The 13,271-nt window shown below is 42.5% G+C and overlaps 1 protein-coding gene across 2 annotated transcripts in view; it reads left to right on the forward strand.

The window, feature by feature from the left end:
* The window catches only part of ADIPOR1 (adiponectin receptor 1), a 253,445-nt gene that overhangs the window by 79,903 nt on the left and 160,271 nt on the right, over positions 1-13,271 (forward strand). For both annotated transcript variants that reach the window (XM_085600309.1, XM_085600318.1), the window contains one exon: positions 3,114-3,369. In XM_085600309.1, the coding sequence (XP_085456435.1) occupies positions 3,232-3,369 (138 nt within the window). In that variant the 5' untranslated portion in view covers positions 3,114-3,231. The remainder of the gene's footprint in view (positions 1-3,113; positions 3,370-13,271) is intronic.

The raw sequence follows: 13,271 nt of genomic DNA on the forward strand, positions 1-13,271 counted from the left end.
ATATGATGGGGCTACATATATATTTGGTGGTTCTTGGCACCAGGCATAGTTTCAGGAAGCAATAGTGTTTATTATGGGCACACACATAAATGTTGATGAATCTCTTAATTTGCTCTGGTCTGGATCCTACCCTGCTCTCCTCAGGTCTTGAGCTGATCGTACATCTAACTGACACATTTTCACTCTGACTCCTGCAGTCCCTCACTTAGTTGCGTCAGCACTGATTACAGCTCAGGCTAATGCTGCCATACTTTTTTGATGGTGCACTGTTCACACACATGTTCTGACTGATAAAGGAGGGACTACAACATTGTCAATCTCCTTGTGGCTTAATTATATTGAGATTGGATATAGACTGTCATGTAGCAGGTCTTATAAGCCGGCACAGTGTGTGTTTGAGTGTTCGTATGAGTTACTGTGATAAGTTTGGCTGGCTGTCACTCTTAGGGTCTTGAGATGATCAGTGCTGCCTTCTTTAATAGGCACCTACTCTCTGAAATTTATATTGGGCTTGACTTCACCTCAGAGAGCTACTTTGAAGGTACTGGCGAGCTACCAGTAGCTCCCGAGCTACTCGTTGGAGACCCCTGCGCTAGACCTATTGGTTTTGCCACTGCTTTTTATTCTTCTCAGTCATCCATGCAGACATCCGCATACCCTTGTGGGCAAGTCCACCTTTGTCTCAGATTTTCACAACTAGTTTTACCTTTCTCCTGCTTCAGTGAGGGCACACAGGGCGTGGAAGATTTCACCTGCAAGCATAGAAAAGAGTTCTCCTGCGGAGAGCGCGCCCTCGCACCTCAGACCAGAGTGCCACCACACATGCTGCACTGTTGATAGCTGCGTCCCAGAAATACCCACTAATTGTATGTAATGTTTAATTTTAATGGAAAGTTGCGCCGCAGGTGATTTAATACTCCTTAATACACCATCTACCAGTCACTGGCCTTACTGTTGATAGAGCATGTTCAGCGCCATTTCTTTTAGGGTTCCGTATTGCACTTACTCCATACATCTAGGTGTTTAAACGATGCCTTAAAGCACTCGCACTGCCTCACCAGGCAGATCGCTGCTTCTGTCAGTTATCCTGTTCTTGTCATTTAAGGCAAGATGAGTAATGAAAGGCTTTTGATTTCTCACTCCTTATATTTCACCAGGTTTGACCAAGGCTGAGTATGAAGATATGTAATCATTGATGTTTTCAGCGTCACTTTTTATGCTACTTGTTGCTTTTATAGTGTATCTCTTTAGTAGAAGAGTCAAGAAGAGATAGGTTTTTAGATACTTTCAGAACGCTGACAGATTTGATTTGATTAGAATATTTTCCTGTTTGGGACTGCAAATATTTGTGCAAAAAAAGGTGTTTACCCTTTCGGCGGGGACGTTTCAATGAATCACAGCAGATTTGTCAGCCATAGATATACATCTTTGAATTATCATGATGTTTGACTGTGCTGTAGTGCTTTTCAGTAGGCCATTAGGTTTGTCAGCGCATGCAAGAAAAACGAATGTAGTTTAAGCAAGTGAGTAGTGGTGTGGTTTGAGTCCTTCCTGGGTGACATTAATGGAAACCTTTTCTGTTGCTGGAGGAATTGAGGTCTCTGGATGCACAGAAGATATGCGTTGTTTCCTCCGATCAATATAAGTGAAAAGCAGGGACTCTGCAAAGGTTCTCTCGTTCACATCCGGCATGAAGGGTTCAGTATTTCCAGGAGCGTAGAGGGCAGTGTTTGATGTTCTAGTGATAAGCTCGTCTATCCAAGGTGAGGTATTGGAGGTCCCAGAATTTTTGAGCCAAGCGTACTGGTGAAGGGGTAATTTCAGTTTAGAGGAAACTTGCATTTGTGATGCGAGCGTGGTTCAGGAAGAGGAAGCAGCCGCTCATACACCTTTTCAAAGCATTCAAGTAGATCTTGAGGTTTTCAATTGAAGTGTGAAAGTGTTGGAAGTGTGTAAGACCTGAAACAAGCTCCTCATGTATCATACAATGTAGTGAGAATATAAATCGCATCTGCTCACCAGATAGGCTTCCTTGTTTATGACCGCTTTTATGGGATTTTAATAACCGGTGGAATGGTAGTATGGCTTAAGCTGTCATTCAATTGCAGTTTCGATCCACAATGCATTTGCCAATGCTCTGCAGACTAGAAAGTTGTTAGCGATTGATATTGCATGAGCAATGAATGAACGGATTGATAGGAGCATTTATAAGGCTAGCTATACAGAATCAGCTGTTTAATACCGTATCGTATTCTGTTGTCTGTGCCAAATATACAGTTAAAAAGGAGAACCGAAAGAAAGGGGAGATCTACATTGACACACGTGGAGTGCAGCGAAAAATGATGACGTTTGTAATGTGCACATTATGATCTACTGTGCATAAAACAGTGCTTCAAATAAAATGTCTTGAGTAAAGGTATGCAACTTAAATAAACGAGACCTGCCATTACATTGGTAATTCAGCTATTTCAGCAGTCTGCTGATAATTTCACTTAGACTGATCCAACAGTGGACCACGCATACACATATAGTAGATGTGAGGAACTGTAGTGACCAACTCCAGGTTCATTCAATCAAAATAGAGTGCAGGTTGAAACATAACAGATGTTTTGTTGTTTCGATTACTTATTGAGTAATTCGATGATTCTGAATGCGTCATTGGGGACAAACTTCCTCTTCTATGACATTGTGTTTTTTTGACCTGCTGAAATCTTTTTTTTTTTTGCTTTTATGTGTTCAGTTCCGGGCAGTTGCCTTGAGGTGAACTCTTGATTCCGATATGGAAAAGTCTAGATAGCAGGAAAAATAGAGTAGTGTTGGATTAGTTCTTTCATTTGCAATTCCCTTTGCCCCCTGCTTTTGTAGTTAAATGGCTTTTGGAATTAAAATGCATTTAATAGTGAGACTTCTAGGTGATCTTTTTATGTTTAAATAGTAGGCTCTGTATCTATATCTGTTCAGGCAACTAGATTGCTATTTTGTTTGTGGATAAAAAGTGTGTTTTCACAATTGCTTTCATTTTGCATAGTTATATTCTGTATTTTTATATTTTGATTGTAGATGTATGTACAGAAGATGTCCCTTTTGTTAAAATGGTGTCTTTCTCTTTATAGTACATGACCAGGACCAAGGGTTCCTCGATCCGCGCCTGACTACGGCCCCTGGAGAGCCTTGGCGTGAACCTGGGGCTCCACATTGCCTTCCCATAAAGACACTTCAGGCTTCATCCAGATGTCTTCTCGAAAGGGATCATCGAGTGGTCAAGACTGTGTACTTGCAAGCAACGTTCGTGCTGAAGCAGATGCTGTAGAGCTGACTGAGCTTGGACCATTGCTTGAAGTGAAGCGGGCAGCTGCCAACTCCAGCAGTGTAAGTAAATCCTTCACTCTGATGGTGCACCACAAGAAGCATCCCCTGCACAAATGAAACGCAGCTTTGTGGCCATTTCAAGACTCCGCGTCAAATACAAGTAGCCATTGATTATAGACGAGAAGCAAACAACACTGTGATTGTCTCCCTTGGCAGGGCTCGCAAGACATTGAAGTGGTTTCCTTTGCTTTAAAGTAGAGGTAATCATAGTTTATCTCGCTTGGGGATACTTTCCGGAGGCATGTGCATCACTGAGATATTCTAGTTAAGCCATTACTTCACCCAGTGCAGGTATGTTTTCGAATGAAGTAAAATAGATTAGTTAGTGACAGATCGTATATTCTGAATTTGGAGTCCCGTTCCCACTTCTTGAAAAGCTCCCATTGAAAACTCTGTTCACCTAAAATGCGGTGCTTTATTCTGCTCTTCCGCCACCACTGTGACGGGGCCAGCGCTGGCTGCATCATAGCGCTTTATTTTCCCTTTCATCTTTTAACCATGCTGCAAATCATGTTTGCAAATCACAATGAAATATAAGGGCTGTGTATGCCTATATGAATCTATGTACTAGTTAAGTATAAATAGTTGCAGAGTAATTACTTTTTAAAAAGCTATCGTCCGTATATGTTGCCCTGTTTAATATTTGTTTTTGTATACATTGATTGCATTATGACATAGACACTAATGAAATAGAATGGTCAGTAGCTGATATTTCACTTTGGATAACTGAGTTGTCATTCCTACTGCAATTTCAACTATAGTTCTTTTGTTGCAATACAAGTCGACATTTTGATATTGCTTAGGACCATGTTATTTGAATTTGTTGCATTGTGGACACTTTGTTTTGCACACGTTTATGCCTCTCTCTACTGTTCTTCGTACTTCTTGTTATTTTTCTGAGCGTTACTCTATCATTTGCAGTTTTCTGTACTGTTTTTGCTAATGTGAATCAAATTAGTTCTGTACCGTTCCCGTACCAGTGGTGTAACCATTTTACGTTCTTCCATTTAATATGCAGAAAGGCTTCCTTTGTACTCTGTCATTTGATCATGACCGCTAAGCTTGAAGTAGCCAATAGGCCTCTAATGGTGCGTAAAAAGCACAGCGTCTGCTGTTATTGATTATTTTGCCTTTGGCACACATGTATTAATGGTCTGTTTTTAGATACTTTGACCTCTCAATCCCCATTTAACCTTAGTTGGGGGTTTAGGGGTGGAGGTTTATTGTTATTATGGTACGCTATCATCCTTAAGTGAAATAATAGCTCTCCAGATATGTTGAATGTTTTGTGATCAACATGAAAGATATATTATTCATCAACCCTCCAAACAGGTGGGATAAAGATGGTTCTTGGAGTCAATATGGTCCAAGTGTAGATGATTCCATCCATTTAATGGAGTGTGAATTATTGGGGTACTTTGTGTGTTCTGCTGGTGTGTGGTGGAAATGGATTTCACTGCAGCGGCGCTAACTTTTCTAGAGCTCGACCTTCTTCACACCACATTGGTTGCATAAGTGTCTTTTTTGACAGACACCCTTTCATTTATACGTAAGAAGGGTTCTTTTTCCAGACTTTTTCTCATCTGTCAGGGAAGCAGGGATAGTTGCCTCTTAGGATAGTGGCATCATACATATTAATGATTCTTCAGGTGATCTGAACTTGAAGCCACTTAAAAAGTACCTCGATGGTTCATGGTCCCTGAAGTTGGTAAACTGGAATGAGCTAGTGATCCATTGTTACAGAACGGAGAAAACCTAAATTAAAGTAGGAAATAGTAAAAAAGAAAAAAGTCAAACAAAATGAGGGGTTTGGGACACCCTTGTTAATTATGTATATTAAAAAATAGGTTATTGTTTAAAGATGATGCAATGCACTCCTCTTCAGTTAAAATTGTGACAAAATCGCAGTTAATGAACACACTATTCTCTTAGATGAAAAGAGTTAAAACACCAGGTTCTGACATTAATTCCTCAAAGATTAATTATCCAGGTTAATCTTGGTGATTATTGGGATGAAGACGAGCTTGGCAGAGAGAATATAGAAAAAACATTTTGGATCCTTTTTTCCAAACAAAAAGCTGGTAGGCGGGTACTCAGTCAAATAGATATTCAGAATTCTAAACCTGAAAGCACGCCCTTGGTTAACACCTGTGAATTTGTCAGACTAATGGTGAAGATCCATATAAATAGTTTGTGAGGATAATGTTTTTTCAACCACCAATCTGTTGCTTTAGCTAATCCTGTCAAAAAAAGACCTTCTAGCGGGAAGGTAGTATGTGTGGCAGTCAGTCATTGTACTTTATCTTTTCAGGGTTTCATAGCAGTGGAAGGCCTTACTAGCATTAGAAGGCTCAACCAAATGTGATGTTACTGTGATCCCTGCCCGTTTATCACAGAAGTCACTCATGTTGCATTTCATTCAGTAATTATCCCCCAAAAGAAATACTAGCTTGGGTCACTTTATTCAAATATTCGTCTATGTGCCTTTAATATGGCAAAACATATCAAGCTGTCTAGAATGTCCCTCTTATGCAAAAAAAAAATCCTTGAGAAAGCTGCCTCTATTGAATTGCAATCCCATTTGAAGGTGAAGAACTAGGATTTCGTCCAAGTGGAGAAATAGAACGGACCTTACACATGCCTCCTATATTATTCTCAACATTGTAGATAATGGAAATCCTCATCACAAGGCTTTTCAACCTCTCTGTTAAACCCTTTTCATAACATTGTTTATTGGGTTTTAAACTTGAAGGCAGACAACACAGATGGTACTTAGCCAAACCCGTTTCCTTTGCCAGTGATTATTTTAAGTCCCTTTTGTGTGATTGAATTATGTTTTTAGCTTACAGTAATTCAACACCAATAGTATATATATTTTTTTGTATCATTAAGAATCCTTTTTACTAATCATGTACAAAAAAACCAAAATATCGCAGTCTTGGGGCTGCCTGCCAGGAAGCAACCGTATTGTACTATTAAAATTGTAGACCATAGTCATTTTCACAGTGCAAGGCAATGCTCTCTGCATCTTAATCCACCTTCCACTGAGAGCATCGGCCTGTTGATCTGTTTTAGTATGGCTGAGTCTCGGAAGGTGAAGTGCGTTGTGGTGTGGCCTATTTCCGAATCTGTGCCTTCCTTGGGCCCATTTAGGCACAGGGGCTTGAAATTGATGTTCACATTACTGCACAAAAACAAACCAGATTTGGGTCCTGCATGCAGCTAGAGCTGACGCTGGTGAGGACACTGTGCTGCTGTCACTTGACGCATGTATAGGGTTTGACAACCTAGAATGGCCATACCTGCACGCAGTATTAGAAAGGTTTGGATTTGGGCCAGTTTTTGCGCATGGGTGCGGTTACTATACGCGGGCCCGCTGGCGAGAGTGCGAGTGAATGGGGTCACCTTAAGGGTAATGCAGCTGAATAAAGGCACAAGGCGTGGCTGCCCGCTCTCGCCCATGCTATTTGCACTGGCAGTATAGGTTAGAATGGACCTTTCCTCCGAGGAATAGGTGGGGGCAGGGACTGGGACGAAAAGATATCTTTGTATGCTGATGACGTACTACTATATGTTACTAACCCTGCATCTCGATTGGCAGAGTCATTCATATATTCCACCTGTTCCGAACCTATTCAGGATACAGGATAAACTGGAATAAGTCCCTGCTATATGCGCTGTCCGTTGTGGCACCCAATCTGCCCTCTTGTGCCAGATCCTTAGAAATAAAAGATGCATTCAAATACCTAGGTATAATAATATCTAAGGGAACAACCAGTTCCTGGAAGAGAACTTGCTCCCCCAGCTGGATAGAGTACGCAGCCAGGGATATTGCCCACTGTTTCTAATGGGGCGCGCAGCCCTATTGAAAATGATGGATGCTTCCTGGACTCTTGTACGTCCTGCAAAATACCCAGTGTAAAATACCACCTAGCTTCTTTAAGCAGATAGATTCCGAATTGAGACTGCTCTAATGGGACTGACGGCAGGCTAGAATTGCCCTACACAAGTTGCAGCGTAGTGTCTACGACGGAGGTCAGGCAATTCCTGACATCAAAAAGTACTATTGGGCAGTGCAACTAATAACGATCAACTAATGGGTGTTTGCAGGAAGAGAGAAACCTGCTTATAGGATGGATCAACACTGCATGGGAGAGGGAGGTTACCTGGCTCCACTGTATGGGCGATGCGTGAGCAATGTACTACCCCTACATACTAAGGTGACAATACAAGTCTGGAGGGAAGCTACTGTATTCCTTGGATGGAAAGGCAGGTTGACTGAACAAACGCTACTATTGGTCGGAGATCACCTTAGGGAGGTGGGCCAACTAAAAGGATTCCAGCAATGGCAGACCATAGGAATAGAATACCTGGGAGACATCTGGAGAAGGAGAAAATTGATAAGCTTTAAAGACCTTAAACTAGAGTACCAGATGTCAGACAGGGAGTTCCTACGTTATTTACAGCTACGACACGCGTTGAGTATGCATGCAGTAGACTGGGAGTAGATATCAGAATATGCTCCACTTGAAGATAGGCTACTCATGGATCCCATGCTCGAGAAGGCTGTTTCACTGGTATATAAAAAAAATAATAAGATGTTTGACGATGACTGGACAGAAGCGATACAGAGTCCTAGGAAGGTGGCGATAAGGGCACGATTCCGATTTATACAATTGCTTATACTGCATAGATCATACACCTCCAAGGTGCTATTACACCGGATTGTGCTCAGTGGGACTGACCAATGTACCCGGGAATGTGGGGAGGCGGGCTCCTCCTTTCACATACTATGGTCCTATCCTAGGATACAACAGTTTTGGAAGGAAGCCATAAATGTTATGTCTGAAGTAACAGAGCAAGAAGTCCAATGTGATGCCAAATGGCACATCCTTTGTGTGACGGGTGAAGTAAAATGGGCAAACTATTCTACAATATGGCTAAAGACAGCAAGCATAGTTGCTAAAAGTAACATAGCAAGGGAGTGGGGGGCGAACCAATCGCCGAGTGTTATGAAGTGGCAGGAAGATCTGGACTGGTGCTGTAATGCGGGAAAGGTGGTGTTCCAGGAGAGGTGGGTGCCCAAAGAAATGGGACAAAATATGGGGAAGCTGGATACAATACAGAGGATTTTAACTGTTGGCTAGCTAGTTGTGTGCAGGAGAATCAGGCAAAATTATTTAATGTTTCACATTGAATGTACTGGACTCTGCCTCATCATAATGACTTTGCATTGTATGCAAACAAATGTCTAAAAAGCGAATGTTGTGGAGATACCAATGTACAGTGTGTGCTTGTTGACTGTCATGCTGCCAGCAAATAAACCAGATTGTGGAGAAGAAACCAACAGGGGCGGTCTGCATTCACAGCTGGCTTTTAACACATGTTCAACTTGTTGGCTTTCCATTTTGGTGTACGTCATTCTTCATACTGACATGGAGCTTCCTTCCTACCGCTTCCAATTTTCCCAGATAAGTTGAGGTAAACTGATCTGTACAGGACTGCACAGCGCTTAATGGAGAAGGAGCTAAAATTAGAAATTAGATTTTTTTCTGATTTAAAACTGTCATCGGAGTTAATCTTTGGATTATTTTACAGTTTGTGATGCAAACACATTGGACAGTTTGTTTTTTGGAACTTATGCAAGAGAATCTTGGAATCTGACATTTATGAACATTTGAGCAAAATGAATAAGAATTGGCATTACATGAGCCCTGGTGCCATTGAGAGATGCCTACTTCCAGTTACATTTGAAGTCTGATTCTTTGAACTATGAGTTGCATGACCAAAGGGGGCACCGGTATATGGACTTGCCAATAGAAGTGATACATTCCATGTCAGATGTGTCAGCCATGAAATCTTGGGTAGATTTTCATCAACTGATTTCACCTCAAAATCAACAGCTCAATTCTATGAAAGGACAGCAGGGTTGCAGCATACATTGTAATGGGGTAGTGCATCCTTTCTACATCTACTTGTAGCAATTAATGGTTTTCCCAGATTTGCTTGCTGTTTTGTTCTACAGAAAGATCACAGGCATAGTGCTTGAAGTTTCTTTTTGGGTTTATGTGGGCAGGTGAATTTTAGCGAGCCCCCCCCCCCCCCCCGTCCCCCCCCCCCCCCCCCCATCGCTTAATACCCTGGTCCTTATTTTTCAACAGGTGTTTACGGCCAATGTTAGGTGTGTGTGTTTTTTTAAATTTTTCTTTGCCAAGTCCATAACACCCTAAACAATGAATCTCTTCAATACAGTGCTGTCCACTATAGTAGTTAAGCTCCAAGACTCCAGGTCTTAAGAAACTTCCATCTTTGATTCAATCTATCTCAGAGTGCACCTCTAAAATATGGACAAAGGCTCCCCCTGGAGTTTCGCCGGGGAGCTCTGACCACTGCTTAAACACCATAACAACAACTGATGTTATCGTCGCCCTCATAACCCTTAAGCTGAAGGTGGTCGTCTGCACCTGGAATCCTGTCTGCTCTCTCATAACGTGGTCTTTTTTTTAACACTTCTCCATGCATTCCTTCCCAAGATAACAGGTATTGTTTTGAGATGGATTTTATGAATTAAATTCCTGAAAATTATGTCTGCCTACGGTCTCTCTTTATTTTTGTTTGACATTGTGTGGACGCTTTTTCCTTATTGTAAGTGCTACCATTTCTGCTTTAGTGCTTTTTAGATCTCCCCTAGGTAGTACTTGTGCTGTTCCTTCGAGACATACTGGAATTAGGATACAGACTTGAAAAAATGCCCATCTTTTCCATTGGTTCCTATCTTTTAGAAGTGCTGGCTTTTCATTGGTGAATACGCTTAGTAGCCCTTCCTTTTGGAATTTTGTATCCTCCCACAAGGACTGGCATCTTACATATGTTCTCACTGTTCAGGTTATTTATACTTGGAGAGAACATTTTTTTTTCTTTCTGGACTGCCTTTTTGCTCATTAACTGTTCTGTTTACTTGTGCCGTGAACATCTGTTGCATCATTTGCTTGCTGTCTCTTTATCTCCTGTGCCTCCCTCTCACCCCTACCACAACACTGCTTCAGTTGATTCATATCCCTTAATCTACCTGTGCCTCCCCTCCCACAACACTGCTGCAGGTCCCCACCACCCCTCTAGGCCACTGCTCATTCGGTCTTGCCTGACCCAGCACATGCGCTGGTCTGGCGAGACTTATTGAGAGGGCTCCAAAAAGTGCTACCAGGCCAGCCTAGAGCTACAGTGCATGTGCGCGGGCCGCTTTGATGTTTGATCGCTATCACTTTCACGGCCGCTTGGCATAGCCAATAGGTCTCGCTTTTGGGACCTTATAAGTATTTAGTTATGCAACTGTTGCATGGCTAAACACTTATAAGGTCCCAAAGGCGAGACCTATTGGCTATGCCAATGCTTGGTTTTTTTGCTACTTTGCCAATGCTTTTGTTTACATAGCGCACCTAGTCATGGGCTCCGGAAAATTAAGAAATCAGTCCATTATCACATGATGTTCAGCCTGACGGCAGACTTGAACCGGGATCCCCAGCTCACCAGTCTGCAGCTCTCACTGCTGTGCCATTTCCTTTGCCTAGTCATATTGCGGGGTGCAGTACCATATGTGGCCAAAACGGGTCCCAAGGGACTCCTCGTGACAGCCTGTGGTATGACAGCCTCACAACACTGCTTGATTTTTTAGGAGTCGGAACTGCAATTTTCACTCCCAGCACTACGGCACCATTACTACATTAAAAAAACACCACAGAGTTCTTTATTTTATTAAGGTGAGGGCATATCTATTTCATAGGTTTAAAACCATTTGCATTTATATTGCAAATAGCTCAAACAAATGCAAGACCTATTGCATTTCCATTGCTTGTTTAATGTCTTCATTGTGGGCAGTGATAAAGAGGAACTGCTAGAAAGTCAAGTACTGGAAAAGTCTGGTCAACTTCAAGGAGATTTATCACACCTTCACAAAATAAACATTGGCAAAATAAACATTGGCCAATGGGCAGGGCACTGGTGCCCAGCCCTTTGGGTTTGTCTATGCTTTTTAGGTCTCACATGGTGTTGCAGCGCAAAGTGCTGCTCGCCTCGGCGAGAATTATTGTGAATGAGGATTTTCAGAAAAGGGCTTCAAACCCCGCCCCTTATTTCCATTGGCTGGCGTCACCGTTTATGCTAAACTGTAGCCTGCCATTGGAAATGAGGGTTTTTGGTTGACGCCCTTTCGCCTCCGATTGGACTGGGTCGCCTGCTTTGCTGCTGTCGCAAAGCACTTATCTTTATGGGGCCCTGTGTTTCTGTTTAGAAACACATGGCCCCATAAAGACAAGACATCGATGCTTGTTCCGCCCATGCTCCGGCTGCAGTGCGGTCCTCTTTCACTTTCGGGACCGCACTTGATTATTTAATTAATTTGCCGTGGAATTTGCCAGTCGGGCCGTTTTCACTTGTTAGCCAACACCGTGGTTCTTGTTTGTCTACTTCGGAAGGATGGAAAGCTAAGGAGGCCCTGTATGGATTCATACCTTTCACCTACAAATATTTGTAGAGAGCGTTTAACCAACTAAACTATCTTGCATGCTATTACCATATGTTTTGACTTTGGACCACGTCTTTGCCTTTAATTTTATTAACTTATAGTTTTCCCCTGCAGCGCAGGGGGAGGTGGGGGCACCACCCTTCAGGGAGTCTGAGATATCGGCATTTCAGGGTCCTCTCCCCACTGTTGAATGGAGCTTCCATAATTGTACGTTAGGCTACTGTCATCTCTGTCTCTATGGAACAGGACATAATCAGGAAATACTGTCCTTCCAAAACAGCACTGCTGACATCAGCACATTTGTTAAACTAGACGACGGCCTACCAAAGCATCGTGACATAGCGCATTGAGTTGAGCACTACTTGCGGATATTTGCACGTTACTGGATTACATCCCTTTGTGACCCTGTCTACCTTCCATCTTTATACGTCGGTACAACGGATGCCTCTACTTTGGGTGTTGACACATATAATTCAAGCAGCACCATGGCGCAATTCAATTTGTGCTTTTTGCTGCTGAGGTAAAAACGCCACTCAGTGCTCAGCACGGACATGTAAGAGTGGAGCCGTGCATGGCGTGGGCTTCCTCACACCCAGTGGAGATGGGCTCCCTCCTTCCACCTGCTGCAGTATTTTGTTTCTCTTTCCGCAATGAAGCTTAGGCATATGTGTGCTTTACAAATAATGAACGACAATAACAAGATTATAACTTTATGCTTTATGGAGAAAGCTGCCGCCTCCTGCATGTTAGATAGGCACGTCAATTCTGCACCAAGTACCGCTGCTGATACACCACTGCTGACACACCTCTAAGATAAGGACGAAATCCATTTTATCCCAAAGCGGAGTCACGCAGGCGCGGGATAAGAAGGTGGGTGCAACTAAAAGAAGTGAAGTAGGAGGAGGCAAGAACTCTGATGTAAAGAAACAACTAGCTCCGTAGAGCAGATGGACGAGGCTTTATGGAGCAGATTAAGGCTGCTTGGTCCTCACTAAGGATAGTCGCAGGTGCAGGTAGAAGGGATGTTTGGCAAGGATTGTGGGGGGAGAGGACATGGGAGAGTTACACGAATAGAACAAGCATTGAAAATGTACTAGGTCTCGCCTTTGATTGAGTTAAAGCCATTTGCTTTGCTAATGGTATTGTATAGTAAAGCAAATGGCTTTAACTTAATGAAAGGCGAGACCTATTGCATTTTTAATACTTATTTTGTTTTGCCATGGTTTTAATACAATGTAACTGTTGGCAAAGCTGCAGGACCTTTGTCAAGAGACAAGGGAATTACTTTGTGTGTGGTTGAGCTTCTTGAGAAAGAGCAGATTGCCGTCACTCATGATCAAGTGAGCTAGTAGTTGAAGAGGGCTAAACCTTTGCTTCATGC

The sequence above is a fragment of the Triturus cristatus genome, chromosome 1_2 (assembly GCF_964204655.1).
Source record: "Triturus cristatus chromosome 1_2, aTriCri1.1, whole genome shotgun sequence".
In the NCBI taxonomy this organism is placed as follows: Eukaryota; Metazoa; Chordata; class Amphibia; order Caudata; family Salamandridae; genus Triturus; species Triturus cristatus.